This window comes from Cherax quadricarinatus, chromosome 82 (genome assembly GCF_038502225.1).
Source record: "Cherax quadricarinatus isolate ZL_2023a chromosome 82, ASM3850222v1, whole genome shotgun sequence".
Lineage (NCBI taxonomy): Eukaryota > Metazoa > Arthropoda > Malacostraca > Decapoda > Parastacidae > Cherax > Cherax quadricarinatus.
This window is the reverse complement of record NC_091373.1, coordinates 189,614-215,597: the sequence shown is the minus strand read 5'-3', so window position 1 is coordinate 215,597 and position 25,984 is coordinate 189,614. Positions and strand designations below refer to the sequence as shown.

Genomic DNA, 25,984 nt, shown 5'->3' with positions numbered 1-25,984 from the left:
GCATTCACCATCTTTCATTCAATAAATGATTGACCAAAAGTGTGCAGGCATTGTAAAATAATGTGAGAAATAAAATTCTGTTTTAGAACCTTGGGGAAGGTATAACAAACCCCAGTATGTCTGCTGCAAGCCTGCAGTACAGTGGACCCCCGCATAACGATGGCATCGCATAGCGATTTTTCCGCATAACGATTACTTTTATCGCAAAATTTTTGCCCCGCATACCGATTAAAAACCCGCATACCGATTTTCGTCCGAGACGCGTCCAATGTGCCCTCACATGTGCCGGCCGTCCCATTGTTTACCAGCCAGCCTCCGCGGTAACATCCAAGCATACACTCGGAATATTTCGTATTATTACAGTGTTTTCGGTGGTGTTTCTGGAAAATAAGTGACCATGGGCCCCAAGAAAGCTTCTAGTGCCAACCCTGTGGTAAAAAGGGTGAGAATTAGTATGGAAATTAAGAAAGATTTTGAAGGGTTTGGGGCTAACCCTGAGAAGCCTATGCCAGTTGTGGAATCCATTGTGCCTACTTCAAAGATTAAGGAAATGTGTGCAGAGTGGTTTGAACTGCAAACCTTTATAGATGAAAATCACCCTGACACAGCTGTTGCAAGCCGTGCTGGTGACTATTTCAATGACAATGTTATGGCCCATTTTAGGAAAGTCTTGAAGAAACGGGAGGTACAGAGCTCTATGGACAGATTTGTTGTGCGACAGAGGTCCAGTGACTCTGAAGCTGGTCCTAGTGGCATTAAAAGAAGAAGGGAAGTAACCCCAGAAAAGGACTTGCTACCTCAAGTCCTAATGGAAGGGGATTCCCCTTCTAAACAGTAAGAAGATAATGCTCTCCCCTCCTCCCATCCCATCAATCATCACCAGATCTTCAATAAAAGTAAGTGTCATGTAATTGTGCATGCCTTTTTCAGTTTGTGTGTATTAAAATTAACATTTCATGTGGTAAAAAAAATTTTTTTTCATACTTTTGGGCGTCTTGCACGGATTAATTTTATTTCCATTATTTCTTATGGGGAAAATTAATTCGCATAACGATTATTTCGCATAACGATGAGCCCTCTTGCACGGATTAAAATCGTTAACCGGGGGTCCACTGTACTTGGTTGTGCTATAAACTGCCAGTAACAATTCCATAAATATCACTGAACAAGTAATGAAGTTAGACTCAGAAATAATTTCCATGATCTATATATATTCTTCTTTTACCAAATCACTATGTATAATACACATAATAGGTATTAAATTAAAAAATCAACTTGGGCACAAAATGTTGGGACTACTATATGCCACAACAATCAATATGTACAAATTTACTGCTTCCTCTCCACTAACAACTCATGTGACCTACAGTTGCATTCTGGAAGAGTCTTGTCCTTCACTCTATCAATTATCACCAAGTGGGGGATGAAATCCCCCAAAATTTCACCAGTCCACTAATAATAATAATAATAATAATAATAATAATAATAATAATAATAGTAGTAGTAGTAGGTTGGTAGACAGCAACCACCCAGGGAGGTACTACCGTCCTGCCAAGTGAGTGTAAAACGAAAGCCTGTAATTGTTTTACATGATGGCAGGATTGCTGGTGTCTTTTTTTTCTGTCTCATGAACATGCAAGGTTTCAGGTACGTCTTGCTACTTCTACTTACACTTAGGTCACACTACACATACATGTACAAGCATATAGTATATACACACCCCTCTGGGTTTTCTGCTATTTTCTTTCTAGTTCTTGTTCTTGTTTATTTCCTCTTATCTCCATGGGGAAGTGGAACAGAATTCATCCTCCATAAGCCATGCGTGTTGTAAGAGGCGACTAAAATGCCGGGAGCAAGGGGCTAGTAACCCCTTCTCCTGTATAAATTACTAAATGTGAAAAGAGAAACTTTTGTTTTTCTTTCTGGGCCACCCTGCCTCGGTGGGATACGGCCGGTTTGTTGAAAGAAGAAACATGCAAGATTTCAGGTATACAGTGGACCCTTGCATAACGCTATTAATCCGTTCCTGAGAGCTCAATGTTAGGCGAAATTATCGTTAGGCGAATTAATTTTCCCCATAAGAAATAATGGAAATCAAATTAATCCGTGCAAGACGCCCAAAAGTATGAAATTTTTTTTTTTTTACCACATGAAATATTAATTTTAATACACACAAACTGAAGAAGACATGCACAGTTACATGACACTTACCTTTATTGAAGATCTGGTGATGATTGATGGGATGGGAGGAGGGTAGAGTGTTGATGGTCTTAGTGTTTAGAAGGGGAATCCCCTTCCATTAGGACTTGAGGTGTCAAGTCATTTTCCGGGGTTACTTCCCTTCTTCTTTTAATGCCACTAGGACCAGCTTCAGAGTCACTGGACTTCTGTCGCACAACATATCTGTCCATAGAGGTCTGTACCTCTCGTTCCTTTATGACTTTCCTAAAGTGTTTCACAACATTATCAGTGTAATAGTCACCAGCACGGCTTGCAATAGCTGTCTGAGGGTGATTTTTCATCCATAAAGGTTTGCACTTCAAGCCACTTTGCACATATTTCCTTAATCTTTGAAGTAGGCAACTTCTTCAATTTCTCTCTCCCCTCCTCTGAAGCAGTTTCTTCAGGTGTGGCCTCTTGCTGTTGAAGATGATCTAGCAGCTCATCAGTGGTTAGTTCTTCATTGTCCTCCTCCACCAACTCTTCCACATCCTCCCCACTAACCTCCAACCCCAAGGACTTACCCAATGCCACAACTGATTCCTCAACTGGCATACGCTTCTCAGGGTTAGCCTCAAATCCTTCAAAATCCCTTTTGTCTACACATTCTGGCCACAGTTTCTTCCAAGCAGAGTTCAAGGTCCTCATAGTCACTCCCTCCCAAGCCTTACCTATAAGGTTTACACAATTGAGGATATTAAAGTGATCTCTCCAAAACTCTCTTAGAGTCAGTTGAGTTTCTGAAGTCACTACAAAGCACCTTTCAGAGCTTTTGTGTACAGTTTTTTGAAGTTTGCAATGACCTGCTGGTCCATGGGCTGCAGGAGAGGAGTGGTATTAGGAGGCAAAAACTTGACCTTAATGAAGCTCATGTCCCCAGAAAGTTGCTCTGCCAAGTCTGTAGGATGACCAGGGGCATTGTCTAACACCAGGAGGCACTTAAAGTCTAATTTCTTTTCAATTAGGTAATTTTTCACAGTGGGGGCAAATGTATGGTGTAACCAGTCATAGAAAAAGTCCCTAGTGACCCATGCCTTACTGTTTGCCCTCCACAGCACACACAAATTAGCCTTGAGGATATTCTTTTGCCTGAATGCTCTGGGAGTTTCAGAGTGATACACCAATAAAGGCTTCACTTTGCAATCACCACTAGCATTGGCACACATTAACAGAGTAAGCCTGTCTTTCATAGGTTTATGTCCTGGGAGTGCCTTTTCCTCCTGAGTAATGTAGGTCCTGCTTGGCATTTTCTTCCAAAACAGGCCTGTTTCATCACAATTAAACACTTGTTCAGGTTTCAGTCCTTCACTGTATGTACTCCTTGAATTCATGCACATATTTTTCTGCTGCTTTGTGGTCCGAACTGGCAGCCTCACCATGCCTTATCACACTATGTATGCCACTACGATTCTTAAATCTCTCAAACCAACCTTTGCTTGCCTTAAATTTACTCACATCATCACTATTTGCAGGCATTTTTCTAATTAAATCCTCATGCAACTTCCTAGCCTTTTCACTTATGATCGCTTGAGAGATGCTATCTCCTGCTATCTGTTTTTCGTTTATCCACACCAATAACAGTCTCTCAACATCTTCTATCACTTGTGATCTCTGTTTCGAAAACAAAGTTGCACCTTTGGCAAGAACAGCTTCCTTGATTGCCGTTTTCTTGGCCACAATAGTAGAGATGATTGATTGGGGTTTACTATACAACCTGGCCAGCTCGGAGACAAGCACTCCACTTTCATACTTAGCAATGATCTCTTTCTTCATATCCATAGTAATTCTCACCCTTATTCCTGTAGGGTTGGCACTAGAAGCTTTCTTGGGGCCCATGGTCACTTATTTTGCAGGTGAAATCACTAAAAACGCTGTAATAATATGAAATGTTCCGATTGTATGCTTGGATGTGACCGCGGAGGCTGGCTTGTAAACAATGCCACCGGCGGAACAAGTGAGGCTGGCTCAGGCCGCACATGGATGCGTCTCGGACGAATAGCGTTGAGCGAGTTTTTTAGCGCTAGGGGAGGCAAAATTTTTGCGTTAAAATGTATCGCTAGGCGGATTTAACGTTATGTGATGCCAACGTTAGGCGAGTGTCCACTGTACGTATCTTGCTACTTCTACTTACACTTAGGTCACATTACACATACATGTACAAGCATATATATATATATATACACCCCTCTGAGTTTTCTTCTATTTTCTTTCTAGTTTTTGTTCTTGTTCATTTCCTATCTCCATGGGGAAGAGGAACAGAATTCATCCTCCGTAAGCCATGCGTGTTGTATGAGGCGACTAAAATGCCAGGAGCAAGGGGCTAGCAACCCCTTCTCCTGTATATATTACTAAATGTAAAAGGAGAAACTTTCGTTTTTCCTTTTGGGCCACCCTGCCTCGGTGGGATACGGCAGGTGTGTTGAAAGAAATAATAATAATAATAATAATAATAATAATAATAATAATAATAATAATAATAATAATAATAATAATATCATTACTTCAGGTCTCCTAGACACCTCTTCCAATCAGATTTCTACCCTCAAGCCACTCTTATATAAAACTTCAGGAGCTGTCACTGGTTTTTAGCAAGCTACTCTGGATATTTTCATCACTATCTGCTCTCTGGACATTAGCCATAGCACACAAGAGAAATATTAGTGATGTTGGAGATATTAAGTAGAAAATTAAACATAAATTTGTGACTGTTGAAAAAAATAAAAATGTTAGATATGCCTGATGGTGTGATGGAAACTACCCATGAGTTTTGCATGAATGAGTCAATCATTTATACAATTAGAAATGATGCTCATTAGGTGTTACAGGTTGTCACCTGCTCAAAAATGTCAAAGAAGCAACTGTAAGTACATAAGATGGATTATGTTGTTCCAACAGTAAAGAAGTGAATAGGATCACTGACTTAAGTGCTTAACGTTTGTCGTGCCATACGTGCAAAGGTTTGCTAATGATGTAACACTTCCACCATGCACAGAGTATTGCATCATTCAATGCAGCTTAACATTTTTACAGATATTTCTAGTTAACACTGGTATACTGCATTATGGCAGGTCATTTCTTTCAACAGACTGTCCTATCATATCATAAACTGTCCATGAATCACTGGTGGCCACAATGATTAATATTCTATCAAGTTCATATTTGCATACATAACAGATGACCGTTAAAAACTTATAACAATTTGTACCCAGATTTACCAAGTCATTTGGTTTTAGGCTAATTGAATTTAAATATAAATTTTAAAATAAGGCACTATTTGTCAATACAGTTAGAATTATGACAAGGTTTCTGAGATCTGATTTGCACTTTTTAATTGTTGAAATGTACATTTATAATCTTGTGTCACACATCTGTTTATGTCTGCTACAATGAATTTTGCCAGATTCTGAACTGTAGCTCAAAACCAGACACAAATAACAAAAAGATAGTATTTCAAAACAATTTAAATATTACAATAACTTTTACAAAATTCAGAAGGACCCTTCAAATATAATTATTTTGTCTTTTTTAACAAAGAGTGGTAATTCAACTCATTCATTTCCTGTGCAGGTGCAGGGGAAAGCATGGATATCAATTATTTGTGCAATGTTTCTTCTTTGCTGCTCATGGGAATCCACCACTGCCAAAGAGTTAGAACAGAAGCAGCCATGGTTAACACCGGTAATGGATCAAACTATGGAAGAAAGTGCAGTGGTAAACACGATGAATGGCCGGGATATTAGTGAAGAGAACACTGCTGATGAGATGGGTGGCAATGGAGTCACATGTGACAATGACATGGATGATAAGTCAGGACGCTATAAGAGGGTGTTTCTCAGTCGAGGATGGGGTCCAGGTGGTTATGAAGCACCCTCACCACCTTCACAGAGGTTTGTGCGCCGCCCGCCTGCATTTCAGGCACCACGCACCAAGATCCAAGAGAATATATTAACACCGGCAATAGGTATGGCTAAGTTCCATGTTTTGCCTTTGGTTTACATTTAAATCTTTGCATAATTGTCTAAAAAGTACACAAGAAAATAAATAATATTCCTATAAAATCAGAAGCCTTCTAATGTATATTTATTATACCTATGTTTTTGCTAGTCATGAAGAGCTATTCTCACGGCAACAATATTAAAAGGCATATTCACTTTTTGAAGATGTGCTAGTCAAAATGAGAGACTGGAAAGACAAATGGAAGAGCAGGGTTAATATATGGCTGGTAGTTGTGGTTTGTTCATCAGGAAACAGGAAAGTGTCTTCTGATGCAAGTCTTTGTCAGATAATGACCCATACAACAATTAAGAAACTGCTGTCGTACTGGTGTGCCAGTGTTCAGCATTAATAATTAAACAACCACTGGTTTCCTGGTGCTATATATCCATGGTTAAACATCCAATGGCATACTGGAGATAGGTTTTTGCCCCCATTTAAAAATTAAAGGGCCACATTTATATCTAGGACTATAGGCCTTCTTTATTAATGGAAGACCCAATAATCTGCAATTTCAGAACTGCTAATGGTATTTCTTATAGTCAAAAGCAGAATAGTTCCTCTTTTCTGTATTAATAAAAAAATACATTTCTTCCAAATGTAGAGGATCCAAAATCAGAGCTAAAGCATATGCTGAAGATTGCTACATTTGAACCTGTTATGATATGAACAATGCAACTTTCAATTCCCAACACAATAAGAACCCTAAATAAAAACAGTATACACCTCCTCTGATACAACTCTGAGGAGCTTCAAGAGTCTGACCACTCCCAGAGCCCGGCCATGGGCCAGGCTCGTCCGGTGCTTGCCTGATCAACCAGGCTGTTGCTGCTGGAGGTCCGCTGCCCCACATATCCATCATAGCCTGGGTGATCTGACACCTGGTGAAGATACTTGTCCAGTTTCCTCTTGAAGGCTCCTACACTTGACCCAGCCGTGTTTCTGATACCTTCTGGTAAGATGTTGAATAGTCTGAGACCCCGGATGTTGATACAGTGTTCCCTTATTGTCCCCACCGCACCCCTGCTCCTCACTGGGTTTATTTTACACTTCCTCCCATATCTCTCACTCCAGTACAGTGGAACCTTGGTTTTCGTCATTAATTCGTTCTAGAAAGTCTGACAAAAACTGAATTCAACGAAAACTGAAGCAATATTTCCTGTAAGAAATAATATAAATCCAATTAATCCGTTCCAGACACCCAAAAGTATTAACAAAAAATACATTTTATAGAGAATAACTATAGTTTTACATACAGAAAACAATGAGAAATAATTTTTTTTGTTTTTTTTTTATCACACTGGCCGATTCCCACCAAGGCAGGGTGGCCCGAAAAAGAAAAACTTTCACCATCATTCACTCCATCACTGTCTTAACAGAAGGGTGCTTTACACTACAGTTTTTAAACTGCAACATTAACACCCCTCCTTCAGAGTGCAGGCACTGTACTTCCCATCTCCAGGACTCAAGTCCAGCCTGCCGGTTTCCCTTAATCCCTTCATAAATGTTACTTTGCTCACACTCCAACAGCACGTCAAGTATTAAAAACCATTTGTCTCCATTCACTCCTATCAAACACGCTCACGCACGCCTGCTGGAAGTCCAAGCCCCTCGCACACAAAACCTCCTTTACCCCCTCCCTCCAACCTTTCCTAGGCCGACCCCTACCCCGCCTTCCTTCCACTACAGACTGATACACTCTTGAAGTCATTCTGTTTCTCTCCATTCTCTCTACATGTCCGAACCACCTCAACAACCCTTCCTCAGCCCTCTGGACAACAGTTTTGGTAATCCCGCACCTCCTCCTAACTTCCAAACTACGAATTCTCTGCATTATATTCACACCACACATTGCCCTCAGACATGACATCTCCACTGCCTCCAGCCTTCTCCTCGCTGCAACATTCATCACCCACGCTTCACACCCATATAAGAGCGTTGGTAAAACTATACTCTCATACATTCCCCTCTTTGCCTCCAAGGACAAAGTTCTTTGTCTCCACAGACTCCTAAGTGCACCACTCACTCTTTTTCCCTCATCAATTCTATGATTCACCTCATCTTTCATAGACCCATCCACTGACACGTCCACTCCCAAATATCTGAATACGTTCACCTCCTCCATACTCTCTCCCTCCAATCTGATATTCAATCTTTCATCACCTAATCTTTTTTGTTATCCTCATAACCTTACTCTTTCCTGTATTCACCTTTAATTTTCTTCTTTTGCACACCCTACCAAATTCATCCACCAATCTCTGCAACTTCTCTTCAGAATCTCCCAAGAGCACAGTGTCATCAGCAAAGAGCAGCTGTGACAACTCCCACTTTGTGTGTGATTCTTTATCTTTTAACTCCACGCCTCTTGCCAAGACTCTCGCATTTACTTCTTTTACAACCCCATCTATAAATATATTAAACAACCACGGTGACATCACACATCCTTGTCTAAGGCCTACTTTTACTGGGAAAAAATTTCCCTCTTTCCTACATACTCTAACTTGAGCCTCACTATCCTCGTAAAAACTCTTCACTGCTTTCAGTAACCTACCTACTACACCATACACTTGCAACATCTGCCACATTGCCCCCCTATCCACCCTGTCATATGCCTTTTCCAAATCCATAAATGCCACAAAGACCTCTTTAGCTTTATCTAAATACTGTTCACTTATATGTTTCACTGTAAACACCTGGTCCACACACCCCCTACCTTTCCTAAAGCCTCCTTGTTCATCTGCTATCCTATTCTCCGTCTTACTCTTAATTCTTTCAATTATAACTCTACCATACACTTTACCAGGTATACTCAACAGACTTATCCCCCTATAATTTTTGCACTCTCTTTTATCCCCTTTGCCTTTATACAAAGGAACTATGCATGCTCTCTGCCAATCCCTAGGTACCTTACCCTCTTCCATACATTTATTAAATAATTGCACCAACCACTCCAAAACTATATCCCCACCTGCTTTTAACATTTCTATCTTTATCCCATCAATCCCGGCTGCCTTACCCCCTTTCATTTTACCTACTGCCTCACGAACTTCCCCCACACTCACAACTGGCTCTTCCTCACTCCTACAAGATGTTATTCCTCCTTGCCCTATACACGAAATCACAGCTTCCCTATCTTCATCAACATTTAACAATTCCTCAAAATATTCCCTCCATCTTCCCAATACCTCTAACTCTCCATTTAATAACTCTCCTCTCCTATTTTTAACTGACAAATCCATTTGTTCTCTAGGCTTTCTTAACTTGTTAATCTCACTCCAAAACTTTTTCTTATTTTCAACAAAATTTGTTGATAACATCTCACCCACTCTCTCATTTGCTCTCTTTTTACATTGCTTCACCACTCTCTTAACCTCTCTCTTTTTCTCCATATACTCTTCCCTCCTTGCATCACTTCTACTTTGTAAAAACTTCTCATATGCTAACTTTTTTTCCCTTACTACTCTCTTTACATCATCATTCCACCAATCGCTCCTCTTCCCTCCTGCACCCACTTTCCTGTAACCACAAACTTCTGCTGAACACTCTAACACTACATTTTTAAACCTACCCCATACCTCTTCGACCCCATTGCCTATGCTCTCATTAGCCCATCTATCCTCCAATAGCTGCTTATATCTTACCCTAACTGCCTCCTCTTTTAGTTTATAAACCTTCACCTCTCTCTTCCCTGATGCTTCTATTCTCCTTGTATCCCATCTACCTTTTACTCTCAGTGTAGATACAACTAGAAAGTGATCTGATATATCTGTGGCCCCTCTATAAACATGTACATCCTGAAGTCTACTCAACAGTCTTTTATCTACCAATACATAATCCAACAAACTACTGTCATTTTGCCCTACATCATATCTTGTATACTTATTTATCCTCTTTTTCTTAAAATATGTATTACCTATAACTAAACCCCTTTCTATACAAAGTTCAATCAAAGGGCTCCCATTATCATTTACACCTGGCACCCCAAACTTACCTACCACACCCTCTCTAAAAGTTTCTCCTACTTTAGCATTCAGGTCCCCTACCACAATTACTCTCTCACTTGGTTCAAAGGCTCCTATACATTCACTTAACATCTCCCAAAATCTCTCTCTCTCCTCTGCATTCCTCTCTTCTCCAGGTGCATACACGCTTATTATGACCCACTTCTCGCATCCAACCTTTACTTTAATCCACATAATTCTTGAATTTACACATTCATATTCTCTTTTCTCCTTCCATAACTGATCATTTAACATTACTGCTACCCCTTCCTTTGCTCTAACTCTCTCAGATACTCCAGATTTAATCTCATTTATTTCCCCCCACTGAAACTCTCCTACCCCCTTCAGCTTTGTTTCGCTTAGGGCCAGGACATCCAACTTCTTTTCATTCATAACATCAGCAATCATCTGTTTCTTGTCATCCGCACTGCATCCACGCACATTAAGCATCCCAGTTTTTATAAAGTTTTTCTTCTTCTCTTTTTTAGTAAATGTCTACAGGAGAAGGGGTTACTAGCCCATTGCTCCCGGCATTTTAGTCGCCTCATACGACACGCATGGCTTACGGAGGAAAGATTCTTTTCCACTTCCCCATGGACAATAGAAGAAATAAAGAAGAACAAGAGCTATTTAGAAAAAGGAGAAAAACCTAGATGTATGTATATATATATATGCATGTGCGTGTCTGTGAAGTGTGACCAAAGTGTAAGTAGGAGTAGCAAGATATCCCTGTTATCTAGCGTGTTTATGAGACAGAAAAAGAAACCAGCAATCCTACCATCATGCAAAACAGTTACAGGTTTTTGTTTCACAGTCATCTGAGAAATAAATATAAAGAACTAATGAAATAGATAATGAACATTTAACATCACTTTTATCTTTATTGAAGACTCTTGTTGACATATGGAAGATGGTAAGAAGGGGAGAGGAAGGAGAGGTTATCTCTACCACCATCACTACCACCCTCTACCACTATCACTACCACCCTCTACCACCATCACTACCATCCTCTACCACCATCACAACCACTACCACCCTCTACCACCATCACTACCATCCTCTACCAACAAGAAACAAAGCCAGACTGATTCAGAACACGTGGGATGCTTTGTGTGGGCACAGGTGGACATGTTCGGTATGGCGGACCACTGTCAACTCGATGAAAACCGAGGCAATGAACGAAAACTGGGACAAAATTTTGACGGAAAAAGTCGTTGAAAACCGAATTCTATAAAAACCAGGGCAAACAAAAACCAAGGTTCCACTGTATGTTGTTATGGCAGTGTGCAGATTTGGGACCAGGCCCTCAAGTACATTCCAGGTGAATATTATCACATACAGTGTATCTCTCTCTCCTCCACTCCAATGAGTAAATGTTCAAGACTTGAAGGTGTTCCCAGTAATTTAGGTGCTTTACTGGCTCAATGTGAGCTGTAAACAATCTCTGTATTTGTTCCAGCTCTGATATTTCTCATGCTTTGAATGGGGCCATCAGCACTGAGCAATATTCTAAATGAGGGAGCATTAGCAATTTGAAGAATGTCACCATCCACATTATTTCCCTTGTTTTGAAAGTTCTCAATACCCTCCCGTCATCTTCCTGGCTGTTGTGATCTCTGTCTTGTTTTTTTTTTTCAACAAGTCGGCCATCTCCCGAGGCAGGGTGACCCAAAAAAAGAAAGAAAATCCCCAGAAAGAAAATACTTTCATCATCATTCAACACTTTCACCTCACTCACACATAATCACTGTTTTTGCAGATGTGCCCAGAATACAACAGTTAGAAGTATATACGTATAAAAATACACAATATATCCCTCCAAATTGCCAATATCTCAAACCCCTCCTTTAGAGTGCAGGCATTGTATTTCCCATTTCCAGGACTCAAGTCCAGTTATATAAAATAACCAGTTTCCCTGAATCCCTTCACTAAATATTACCCTGCTCACATTCCAAAAGCTCGTCAGGTCCCAAATACCATTTGTCTCCATTCACTATCGAACATTCTCACACACGCTTGCTGGAAGTCCAAACCCCTCGCCCACAACACCTCCTTTACCCCCTCCCTCCAACCTTTTCGAGGACGACCCCTACCCTGCCTTCCTTCCCCTACAGATTTATACGCTCTCCATGTCATTCTACTTTGATCTATTCTCTCTAAATGACCAAGCCACCTCAACAAACCCTCTTCAGCCCTCTGGCTAATACTTTTATTAACTCCTCACCTTCTCCTAATTTCCACACTCCGAATTTTCTGCATAATATTTACACCACACACTGCCCTTAGACAGGACATCTCCACTGCCTCCAACCGCCTCTTCACTGCAGTATTTACAACCCAAGCTTCACACCCATATAAGAGTGTTGGTACTACTATACAGTGGACCCCCGGTTAACGAACTTTTTTCATTCCTGTAGTATGTTCAGGTGCCAGTACTGACCGAATTTTTTCCCATAAGGAATATTGTGAAGTAGATTAGTCCATTTCAGACCCCCAAACATACACGTACAAACGCACTTACATAAATACACTTACATAATTGGTCGCATTTGGAGGTGATCGTTAAGCGGGGGTCCACTGTACTTTCATACATTCCCTTCTTTGCCTCCATAGATAACAATTTTTGCCTCCACATATACCTCAATGCACCACTCATCTTTTTTCCTTCATCAATTCTATGATTAACCTCATCCTTCATAAATCCATCCGCTGACATGTCAACTCCCAAATATCTGAAAACATTCACTTCTTCCATACTCCTCTTCCCCAATTTGATATCCAATTTTTCTTTATCTAAATCATTTGATACTCTCATCACCTTACTCTTTTCTATGTTCACTTTCAACTTTCTACCTTTACACACTCCCAAATTCGTCTACTAACCTTTTTAATTTTTCTTTAGAATCTCCCATAAGCACAGTACCATCAGTAAAAGTAACTGTGTCACTTCCCATTTTGTATTTAATTCCCCATAATTTAATCCAACCCCTCTCCAGAACACCCTAGCATTTACTTCTTTTACAACCCCATCTATAAATATATTAAACAACCATGGTGACATTACACATCCCTGTCTAAGACTTACTTTTACCGGGAAATAGTCTCCCTCTCTTCTACACACCCTAACCTGAGCCTCACTATCCTCATAAAAACTCTTTACAACATTTAGTAACTTACCACCTATTCCATATACTTGCAACATCTGCCACATTGCTTCCCTATCCACTCTATCATATGCCTTTTCTAAATCCATAAATGCAATAAAAACTTCCCTACCTTTAACTAAATACTGCTCACATATATGCTTCAATGTAAACACTTGATCTACACATCCCCTACCCACTCTAAAACCTCCTTGTTCATCCGCAATTCTACATTCTGTATTACCTCTAATTCTTTCAATAATAATCCTACCGTACACTTTTCCTGGTATACTCAGTAAACTTATTCCTCTAAAATTTTTATAATCTCTTTTGTCCCCCTTCCCTTTATATAAAGGGACTATACACGCTCTCCGCCAATCCCTAGGTACCTTCCCCTCTTTCATACATTTATTAAACAAAAATACCAACCACTCCAACACTATGTCCCCCCCCTGCATTTACCCCTGCTTTACCCCCTTTCATTCTACGTAATGCCTCACGCACCTCCCCCACACTCACATCCTGCTCTTCTTCACTCCTAAAAAATGGTATACCTCCTTGGTCAGTGCATGAAATTACCGCCTCCCTTTCTTCGTCGACATTTAAAAGTTCTTCAAAATATTCTCGCCATCTACCCAAAACTCCAATTCCCTATCTACTAACTTCCCTACTCTGTTTTTAACTGACAAATCCATTTGTTCCCTAGGCTTTCTTAACTTGTTTAACTTACTCCAAAATTTTTTCTTATTTTCATTAAAATTTCTTGACAGTACCTCTCCCACTCTGTCATCTGCTCTCCTTTTGCACTCTCTCACCACTCTCTTCACCTTTCTTTTACTCTCCATATTCTCTACTCTTCTTATAACACTTCTGCTTTGTAAATACCTCTCATAAGCTACCTTTTTCTCTTTTATCACACCCTTTACTTCATCATTCCACCAATCACTCCTTGCTCTCTTGTTCTTTCTTTCAACACACCGGCCGCATCCCACCGAGGCAGGGTGGCCCAAAAGGAAAAACAAAAGTTTCTCCTTTTACATTTAGTAATATAATCAGGAGAAGGGGTTACTAGCCCCTTGCTCCTGGCATTTTAGTCACCTCTTACAACATGCATGGCTTACGGAGGAAGAATTCTGTTCCACTTCCCCATGGAGGTAAGAGGAAATAAACAAGAACAAGAACTAGAAAGAAAATAGAAGAGAACCCAGATGGGTGTGTATATATATGTTGGTACATGTATGTGTAGTGTGACCTAAGTGTAAGCAGAAGTAGCAAGACGTACCTGAAATCTTGCATGTTTATGAGACAGAAAAAAAGGACACCAGCAATCCTACCATCATGTAAAACAATTACAGGCTTTCGTTTTACACTCACTTGGCAGGACGGTAGTACCTCCCTGGGCGGTTGCTGTCTACCAACCTACTACCTAGTTGCTCTCTTGTTATGTTCCTTAAAAGAAAAGTCAGCTGACAATTATTCCCAGGTCTTTTACTTGTTCCTTTTGTTCTATTTGGTGACCCACTTGAGTTTTGTATATAGTGTTCCTTTTGAGTTCTTCATTCTTTCCATGCCTAAGCAGCTGGAACTTATCACCACTGAACATCATGTTGTTCTCCACTGCCCACTGGAAAACTCTTCTTATGTCTTCCTGTAATTTTTCAAGTGTACTCTACCGTATTGACCTTCATGTTTATTTTCGTGTCATCTGAAAATGATGATACAAAAGTGTGACGGATGTTTTAATCTAAGTCTGCTATAAGGATGAGAAACAGCAGAGGTGCCAAGACAGTACCTTGGGGCACTGAGCTTTTGACCTCGCTGATGCTGGATCTTGCTCTGTTTACTACTACTTGTTTTGCTGTGTGTTAGGAACCCAAAAATCCACCTGCCTACCTTCCCCGTAATGCCCATGGCTCTCATTTTGTGCACTATCACTCCATGATCGTATTTGTCAAACGCCTTTGCAAAATCTGTGTAAATCACATCTGCGTTTTGGTCTTCTTCCAATGCCTCCGTAATTCTGTCATAAAGGTTCCACACCTGTGACAGGCATGATCGTCCTGCTCTAAAACCATGCTGATTCGGGTTATACTGGGTGTGCTGGTCCATGAAATTTGTAATCTGCCGTCTCATCTCTCTTTCGAAGATATTTATGATGTGAGAAGTTAGGGCTGCTGGTCTGTAATTTTTAGCTAGTGCTCTTATGCAAAGGAGCTACATCTGCACTCTTTAAGGCCTTCAGTATTTCACCTAGATCTAAGCTCTTTCTTCAAAGAATACTGAGGGCTCGTGCTAGTGGTACTTTGCACTTCTTTATAAATACAGCAGTCCACGAATCTGGTCCAGGTGCTGAGTACGTGGGCATGTTGTCCATTTCTTTTTCGAAATCTATAGGACTTGTACTAATGTCCGTTAGCTGGTCTGCGCGGCCTTCTGCTGGAGTGAAAAATATTTCTGCCTTTTCTACCTTGCTCTCATTTAGTGGGTTGCTGAACACCGACTCATAATGGTCCAATTCTACAGGTGGTTCTTAGTTTGGATTTTGCATAGGAATAGAGATATTTTGGATTTCTTGCAATATCCTGTATAGCCCTTTGTTACCTTTGTACTTCTTCCGTTAAGTATGACATCCTGAGTTTCTGCTCTAATTCAGTGATCTCTTGGTTAAGCCTGTCTTTCCCCTGTTGCAACATATTTGTGTTTTTAAGCAATTCAGTAACCCATTTTCTTCTTCTGTACCATCTTCTATGCTCTCTCTCTATATCTGATCTTCTGGGTTTCCTCAATGGTACGTGCTTCATACATACTTTGTATGCTACCGTATTCAGCTTTTCTAGGCACTGGTGGGGATTTAGGGTGCTCATGTCTGATTCCCAGGATATGTCTGATAACTCTTGGTTTATTTTTTCCCAGTCAATTCTATGGTTGTTAAAATTAAACTTACTGAACATTCCGTCTCAAACGTTAAGTGGTGCAGTTCCCTAACCCTGAGTATGGGTAGGGTTAGAACCCATGGCAAGCAAGTCATAAAACTCCAGGCCAGTGTGTAAGCCACTGGGCCAGCTGGATAATGGCTTACAAGCTGGCCTGGAGTTTTACGACTCACTTGCCATGGGTTCTAACCCCACCCATACCATGGCTTGTTTGCAATCAGGTTATAGCGATTTTGTGAGTCACGAACTGTAAACATGAAACAGAAAGATTAATGCCTCAGCAAGTACCCAACAAGGATGTAAGCAGGAAAAAGAACCCACCCAAGAAATTATATAAATGAATACAGGGGGCAAATGCAAACTGGAAAACTGGTGTTTGAGGGAGTCGGAGGTGAGAATGAAGAGTTACACCAACAAGAGGTACTAAAGTGTGTGTCCACAGAAACAAATTACCATTACTGGAGCTTACAGTAATTGTCTCTGATACTGAGTGTTTTCACAGGTATTAAGTGACAACTACTGTAATATTGAGAAAGTGCATGTACACAATACAGGAGGGACCCACTTATACAGCAGGTTAGGTTCTGGGCTACTGCTGTAAAGCAAAGATTGCTGTAAAATGAATGAAAGCCTTTACTCACTTTCCAATACAAGTAAAGGCCTGATAACATGATTAATACACTATCATCTATTAAGTGAGCAATAGAGCTAGGCCTTAAAATTGCATATACAGTACACACATTACTTACCTTAAAATATTTTCGTCCTGAGCTTATAGTGAGTGGTGATATATTTATTGTAAGAAGTTTAAATAAATGAAGAATGCATATATAATTTAAAACCTCTATGTTAGGAAAATGCCCTAAAGTGAAATGCCGTAAAGTAAGGCCTGAATATATAACCGAAATGTGATTTTTCTCTAACCAACCTTTCTGGTGCATATAATGTTAATTCTCATTTCTAATTATATTCAAGTTATGATGTTGCATGATTCAGTGAATTATTATACAGTAATTGTTAGCAAAGAAATTAGAAGATGGTGTGGATTACGAAAAGTATTATTCATTTAGGTAAGATAAAGCAAAGAAGATGCAGAGGGTGTATAAATCCTGGGGTGGAAGGAAGGAGATGCATTAGTTGTACCATGAAGAGTTAGGAGGGGAAGGTTGTGGAGGAGGTAAGTAGCTAAGGCTTGAGCATTCAGCAGGCTTGTGTGGATGTGTTACACTGGAAGGAATGGAGACAAGTGGCCTCTAGTGTTTGACATACTGTTGGAGAGTAAGCAAGTTAACCTATTTTAACATTCAAGGGAATGGTTAGCTGGATGAGGATGGGGGGTTATTGCAGATGTTGCTCTTTGGAGGGTTACTAAATTGTAATACATGCATAATTCTGGCAAGACAGATGTTGAATGAATGATGGCAGTTGCGTTTCTTTTTTGTATAGGGTCACCCTACCTTCATGACACATCTGATGTGGTAAAAAAAAAAAAAGTCCCATTATTTATTAACCCTTTCAGGGTCCGTCCCGTAGATCTATGGCTTTACGTTCAGGGTCCAAACCGTAGATCTACGCCATGAGCTCAGCTCACTCTGATAAACTGTGAGTGGTACATTTGGGCCTAGATATGAGAGAATACATCTATGTGGTATGTGTGCACCACATAAAACAGATCCTGCAGCACACTGTGTATAATGAGAGAAAAAAACTTAAATCATGATTTTTCGATTAAAACAGCAACTTTGCAGTGTTTTTTCGTATGTTTTTTATAGTTGTATTTGCGATTTCTTGGTCTCATTTGATAGAATGGAAGACATATTACAGAAATAGTGATGATTTTGATTGGTTTTAGCAATGGAAATGGCTTGAAACTGAGCTCAAAGTAGCGGAAATGTTAAATTTTTGCCGATATTCAAGCGTAAACAAACGACCTCACACGTCTAATACACGTCAGCTGGTGGGTCTAATATACATTCACAAATATAGTGATGATATTTATACAATTATTACAGTATTGCATAACAGTAAATCTTCTATTTTTTGGTGTGAATAAAAATTCATTATGTGAATAAAAAAAAATGGAATTTATTTGTAAAGCCTCAAAACATAACTAATGAACAGAGGAAACATTAGTTTAGTGCCAGGAATGCCTACATTGTTTATTCTGGACCCTATTTTGAAATTGGAATATTTTGAACTTTGTGTTAAATTGGCCAAATTAACAATTTCCGATCACTTTATTTTGTAGTTGAAACAGTTGACTTGGCGATTTCTTGTGCTCAATCGATAGAATAGAAGTAATACTAGTGAAATAGCTAAGAATTTGGTTGATTGGAATAATGTAATTGGCCTAAAATGGGAGTCAAAGTCGGCAAAATCGCCGATTCGTAAATGTCGCTGACATCAAAATTCGCGAGAGCATAATTTCGTCAATTTTCCACCAAATTTCGTACTTTTTGTTTTATTACCTTCACAAAAAGATTCTCTACGATTTCATAAGAAAAAATAACAAATTTTTTTTTTGAAAATTCTTGGACACTGGTGCGTGACTCCAGATTTGGGCCTTGGACCCTGAAAGGGTTAATATGTCCACTCACTAGCTTGTCATTTTTAAGAACAGTAAAAGTAATTGTATTTCTGCACTAATGTTAGACAGTACTCAGTTAAAAATGTAGAATAAATTCTAATATTTAATAACCTGCAGGTGGTAATGGAGGAGCCCGGTATGCAGCTCTGGTATCCCCAAAACAACTGGAGCAAACACAGCAGAAACCCCAGTACCGTCGCTTCCATTCGATTTTTACTTCAGGAACTTGGAGTCCATTAGGAAAACGCAGTGATGGTAAAAATAATAATGATGCCTTTAAAAATTCCTTAGAGAATTACAAAGGCAACAATGAACGAAGCTGGCTTGGATTTGTTCTTGATGAAGGAAACCTGATAACAAATGAAAATAAACGAAGTGGAGTTTTTGCATCTTCTGGATGGGGAGCTGGAGGTTCCTCACCACCTAAACATCCCTGGATACGTCATGCAACAAACAGCCTGAGGTCACCAAACTTCCCACAAGTTATAAGCATGGTGGGTGGTGAAAGCAGCAGTGGCGGAGACAGACATAAAGCAAGCTTCAGAAGTAGCACACTCCACCAAGAGGATAAACCACTCTTTCACCTCTTCGTTTCCCATGGGTGGGGTCCCATGGGCAGATGAGGTGCTTCATTTCCACTCATCACCTAGCAGCATATAACCTGTGAACTGTTAAACAGTCCTTTTGCATGTTACAAAAATAACTAAATAGTTCCAAGTCATTAAAAGATCCTCCAATCTACCCAAACCACCATTCAAGCCCAGTTTTACGCTTAGGCTAAACATTCTTGCTCTCCCTCTCATACACTTCCTAATGAAAATGGTTCCTCTTTAATTTTCCAATTCCTCTGAAATGCCCATTAAATTTATTTATAAAAAATTATGTTAAAATATTATCAAAAATTGTTCTTTACTAGAAGTATGGACCAAATGAACCAGTTAGAGTTAAGAACTGGTAAATAGAACAGAAATGCAACACTGATGATACAAAAATTATCAGTTAAAAATAATTCACCATGAACAAGGAAAACAATGTCAATGAGAAAATTGAATTGTAATACCTTAAAAATGTATTAAATAAAAAACTGCATTACACTGACTTTTCAAAAGAACATTTCCATATTATGTGACTGACACTTAACAGAATGCCGAGTTATTTCACTACTTTGCTCACAGCCAATGCTCGTTTATGATAAATTTATGCACTACAACATTTGATCAAGTAGTTTTATACAAGACAGTAACATTAAAGCAGTTTTAAATAGTCAAGGGCTATTTTTACAGAATTTTTATATAATGTTTTAATATTTTAGATTTCTGCTCAAGTGGAACTCTACTGTGATTATATGCACAAGATTTTTGAAATAACAACACTGTACTTAATATTTAATAAAGATTAAAACGTGCCAAAATGGTGAAGAACAGAATGGTTTAATTTAGATTAAAAAGAGAGTATATGAGAAATGGGGTTATTAGCAGACTGATTAATGACACAAAAATTAAGATACATAGAGGAAATTAAAATAGCTTACTAAATACAGACAGACACTATATTTTTATTGTAATAATAGTACTATAAAATGCTATGACTCCCAAGGATAAACGGAAAGTAAATTAATGGCAGATGTAAAATAGTTAAGTTTGCTTTAAAGGTAGAGAACCACAGAGATGTAAAGAAAGTCATTACCTATATTTTCAGTATGTAAATGAAAGTAAGTTTTTAGCAAACAAAAGAATCATTCCTCATGATGTTGGTAAGACACATAAGAAACATTTAGACATCTTTATTCCGAAACGTTTCGCCTATACAGTAGGCTTCTTCAGTCGAGTACAGAAAGTAGGCAGGAACAGAAGAGATGTGAAGACGATGTAATCAGTCCATCACCCTTGAAGATATAGATTTGAGGTTGTCAGTCCCTCAGCCTGGAGGAGATTTCTGTTTCATAGTCTGAAACAATGTGAAAAACAAGAGACAGTGTGGAGACTTATACATATACTGTCAGCAGGAGAGGTGTAGAGTAGTAGAAGAAAGACTGTAATCACTGAGAGGTCATGTCCCTCTCAGTGATTACATTTGGTATTGTATAACATTTTGATATTCACTCTGTCAGACACTGCAACACAATGGCATCTTGTACAGAAGAGAAAACACCTTGGACAACATTTTCAAGAGAGGATGGTTGGATCTGAGAGAGACATGACCTCTCAGTGATTACATTTTTTCTTCTACTACTCTACACCTCTCCTGCTGACAGTATATAAGTCTCCACATTGGCACTTGTTCTTCACATTGTTCCAGACTATTAAACAGAATTCTTCTCCAGGCCGAGGGACTGACAACCTCAAATCTATATCCTCAAGGGTGATGGACTGATTACATCGTCTTCACATCTCTACTGCTCCTGCCTACTTTCTGTACTCGACTGAAGAGGCCTACTGTGTAGGTGAAACATTTCAGAAAAAAAGATGCCTAAATGTTGCCTATGTGTCTTACTTACCAACTTGTCAGTATTGTATACCATTTTGATATTTATTTCTTATGATGTAGTTGCAGTAGTAAAGTCAGGACAAATAGGCATTAGAATGATCATACAGCATCACCCTCCCAATACATTCAACATCAAAAGATGGCTTCATTCCCATGGTTAAAAGCTTATAAAGCAAAGTCAATTTGTACTGCATTACAGGTTTGATTCCATGAAACAGACAAGGGCTACAATAATGAGTTCTTTTATATTTTCTAGCCAATCCAATGACCAAAGTATCAGAGCTATGCCATTACAGAGATATGCTTACTATATACTGGGTAACACTTTTAATGTTATATAATATGGCCTATATGATAGACAGGATATATACAGATCTTCCTCCTCCTCCAGGAGGAAAGAGCAAACTAAATGGCTACATAAATAGTATGAGCTACTCATGTTGACAAAAAGCCCTTATCAGCCATACAGAGGCATATGAATGATCCTTTGAATCTTCACTTTGAGTCAGCAAGGAAGTGGGAGTGAACATGTGCATGGAAAAACATAAACAGAGGGCAAACTTGACAGAAAATTTATCAACAAATTTATAAGTAGTGCTATAAAATTTATAAAGATGAGTTGCAATTCCTGTTGGTATTTCATGGAACTTGAGTGCAGAAATGCCTCTTACCTCAAGGTGCAAGATGCATAAACATTTGTTACAGCCCACTGATATTCTAAACTTCACAATTCTTGAATTTACCTGAACTAATTACAGTATTTTAAATCCTTCCCAGTCAAACCCTTTTAAATTTGCTTCAGTGGTAGGATATCCATCTTCCTTTCATTCAATGTCATTAACAATCAGTTCATGCTGAACATCTGTACTACAAACATTCAATCACACTAACCCAAAAATGTCCTTAATTTTTTAGTATGGTAATTGCATGCAGGAAAGGGACAACTATCTCTTGTTACAGGCACTTTGATCAATTTCTACGACTTAACTGCCTATGGGGAAGAATTCAAATCTGTTTTCCCATGGAAATTAGAAATTAAACTTATCAAGACTAAGAAATATTAAGTACAATATTGAAAATTAAAGATATATTGAATACTGAATGTAAGCAGAAGTTTGCAAGATTTACCCACAATTTGAAATTTTAACATAAAAAAAGATTGGTAATCCTGCCAGAGGGCAAAATGATTAATAGGCCTCCACTTTTCCTCAAACAAGATAGTGATATGTATTTCCCTGCATGCTGATATTTTGTCATCTACTGCCAGTAAATTATGCCAAACAAAAGTCACACAATATAGGAGAACTAAAAACAAGGAATGTACTGCAATAAAAGTAGTACTCAAAATGGAAAAACTTAAACTGTACTCACCATTCATCTCCTTCATGGCTCGTATGTAGTCTTGTGGATCAGAAAAACTTATGAAGCCATATCCTTTACTTTTATTTGTGCGCTTATCCCTCACCACTTTTGCTTTCACAAATGAAGAGAAATGGCTAAAATAGCGAGTTAGTAATTCATCTGTAACGTCATTTCCAAGGTCACCACAGAATATCCGGAAATCATCTGAAAAAAAGAGAACAAAATTCATAAAGAAACAGTGCAGGAACTGGAATGGCATACGAAATGACAAGGTAGAATAAATGAAACCTAAGTGTAGTGGATACTTTATTAATGACATTTTGCCCACACATGAGAACAGAGAAGCAAGTAGATTAGCCAGAAACGAATATGCTAGGGTGAGGAGAGGTTGAGCAACAATTTGAGAATGACACAGCAGCAAAGGCCACACATGAACCAAAACTGCATCACAGTCACATATGAAGAAAGATGATGGTAAAGGACTAATTAATTCGACTGAGGAAGGAAAGAAAAAGAGCAGCTCACAATGACAAGGAAAATCTGTGAAGCATTTATCAAACTATCTGAAGAGGTCTTCTCAGTAGAAATGGGCAATACCAAAATAAGTAGGGAACAGGATGGACTGACAAGTACTGAATGCCATCCACACAACAAGATTTTGATGGACCTGGATACATCAAAGGCACTGAGACCTGACAAAGTGTCACTATGGATTCTACAAGAAGGAATGGAAGCATTGTTTGAACCACCAGTTATGATCTACAAAAAATGCAATGGATACAGGACAGTTGCCATTCTGGTAGACAGCAAATGTAGCCCTATATTTAAGGAGATAGGCAGAAGGCTTTGAACTACAAACCAGTTGAGTACAGAAAAGTTGATAGAAGCAGAAGATACTTGAAGACGATGTAATCAGTCCATCACCCTTAAAGTTTTGAGGTGGTCAGTCCCTCAGTCTGGAGAAGAGCATTGTTCCGTTGTCTGAAACAATATGAAGTTGAAGTGACAGAATGGGGCCTTATATAGTGCCAGGAGGTGAGACGTAGGTTGCTTTGGGAGGGCAGGTCCCTCTCAAACCCAGCCGTTCTCACTAGTAGAGGTTGTCGAAGTTGATGGTCTGTACCAAGATACCCTTGTGTTGCAGTGTCTGACAGAATGAACATTAAAATGGTATAAAATACCGACAGATTGTTAGGTAAGACACATATGCAACAGTTAGGTATCTTTATTTTGAAACGTTTCGCCTACACAGTAGGCTTCTTCAGTCGAGTACAGAAAAGTTGATAGAAGCAGAAGATACTTGAAGACGATGTAATCAGTCCATCACCCTTAAAGTTTTGAGGTGGTCAGTCCCTCAGTCTGGAGAAGAGCATTGTTCCATTGTCTGAAACAATATGAAGTTGAAGTGACAGAATGGGGCCTTATATAGCGCCAGGAGGTGAGACGTAGGTTGCTTGCTTTGGTACAGACCATCAACTTCGACAACCTCTACTAGTGAGAACGGCTGGGTTTGAGAGGGACCTGCCCTCCCAAAGCAACCTACGTCTCACCTCCTGGCACTATATAAGGCCCCATTCTGTCACTTCAACTTCATATTGTTTCAGACAACGGAACAATGCTCTTCTCCAGACTGAGGGACTGACCACCTCAAAACTTTAAGGGTGATGGACTGATTACATCGTCTTCAAGTATCTTCTGCTTCTATCAACTTTTCTGTACTCGACTGAAGAAGCCTACTGTGTAGGCGAAACGTTTCGAAATAAAGATACCTAACTGTTGCATATGTGTCTTACCTAACAATCTGTCGGTATTTTATACCATTTTAATGTTCAACTACAAACCAGTTTTTCTCACATGCATATCTTGCAAAGTAATAGAGAAAATTATTAGAGGAAGAGTGGAAGAACACTTGGGGAGAAATGGCTTCACAAGCAATAACCAGCATGAGTATAGAGATGGCAAATCCTGTTTTACTAACTTGTTAGAGTTTTATGACTAAGTAACAGATGTGTGATAGGAAAAAGAGGGATGGGTGGATTGCATTTTCTTAGACCGTGAGAAGGTATTTGATACCGTACCCCGTAAAATGCTGGGAATAACATGGAACATAGTCCGGTGGAACAAAGTGTTTTAGGGTAAGGAAGCAGAGTGACTGTCAGAGAAGAGACATCAGAATGGGGAAGAGTAACTGCAGGTTTCTGCAAGGATTGGTATTAGGACCAGGACTGTTTCTTGTTTATGTGAATCACATTCAGATATATCCCTGTTTGCTGAATGTAAAATCGACGAGTAGAATAAAAACAGATGAGGAAAAATTATAAGATTGGTCAGATAAGTGGTTGCTTGAATTCAACCCCAGTAAATGCAAGTTCATGAAGATCTGGGAAATGGCAAGAAGACAAGAAATGGGGGTACAGCCTAGGGGGACAGAGGCTATGGACTTCACTGAAAGAGAAAGATCTAGAGGGTGAGTATAGTGCCTGGTATACTACCAAAGGCTCATATTGGCCTTCACAAATCTCAATAGGTAGTAGGTTGGTAAACAGCAACCGCCCAAGGAGGTACTACCATCCTGCCAAGCGAGTGTAAAACGGAAACCTGTAATTGTTTTACATGATGGTAGGATTGCTGCTGTCCATTTTTCTGTCTCATAAATATGCAAGGTTTCAGGTACGTCTTGCTACTTCTACTTACACTTAGGTCACACTACACACACATGTACAAGCATATATGTATATACACACCCCTCTGGGTTTTCTTCCATTTTTCTTACTAGTTCTTGTTCTTGTTTATTTCCTCTTACCTTCATGGGGAAGTGGAACAGAATTCTTCCTCCGTAAGCCATGCGTGTTGTAAGAGGCAACTAAAATGCCGGGAGCAAGGGGCTAGTAACCTCTTCTCCTGTATATATTACTAAATGTAAAAGGAGAAACTTTCGTTTTTCCTTTTGGGCCACCCCGCCTCGGTGGGATAAGGCCGGTGTGTTGAAAGAAAGAAGAAATCTCAATAATCATTTCTGGCTCTTTATTCAACATCTGTCAGGTCCATCTTAAAGTATACAGCACTTGTATGGAACCTGCACCAGAAAAAGCATGTTAAGAAACTTGAGAAAGTGCAAAAGTACACACAAAGCTTGTTCTTAAGGTAAAGGTCATGAGCCACAAGGAAAGGCTAACAGAATTTAATCTAAAGACACTGAAGGGAAGCAGAACCAGATAAATATTTTGTATAACAAAGGGAATCTAAGGGAAATTGATA

The 25,984-nt window shown here is 39.3% G+C and overlaps 3 protein-coding genes across 5 annotated transcripts in view; 2 read left to right on the top strand and 1 right to left on the bottom strand.

Moving 5' to 3' along the window:
• Positions 1-20,784, top strand: part of LOC128702885 (uncharacterized) — a 28,691-nt gene extending 7,907 nt beyond the window's left edge. For both annotated transcript variants that reach the window (XM_053797372.2, XM_070102505.1), the window contains exons 3-4: positions 5,788-6,181; positions 18,995-20,784. In XM_053797372.2, the coding sequence (XP_053653347.1) occupies positions 5,788-6,181; positions 18,995-19,500 (900 nt within the window). In that variant the 3' untranslated portion in view covers positions 19,501-20,784. The remainder of the gene's footprint in view (positions 1-5,787; positions 6,182-18,994) is intronic.
• LOC138850937 (alpha-aminoadipic semialdehyde synthase, mitochondrial-like) overlaps positions 1-25,984 on the top strand; it is a 218,327-nt gene that overhangs the window by 2,730 nt on the left and 189,613 nt on the right. The window lies entirely within an intron of this gene.
• Positions 1-25,984, bottom strand: part of LOC128702884 (pre-mRNA 3' end processing protein WDR33) — a 117,848-nt gene that overhangs the window by 47,920 nt on the left and 43,944 nt on the right. The window contains exon 7 of the mRNA XM_053797371.2: positions 22,736-22,930. Coding sequence (XP_053653346.2) covers positions 22,736-22,930 — 195 coding nt within the window. The remainder of the gene's footprint in view (positions 1-22,735; positions 22,931-25,984) is intronic.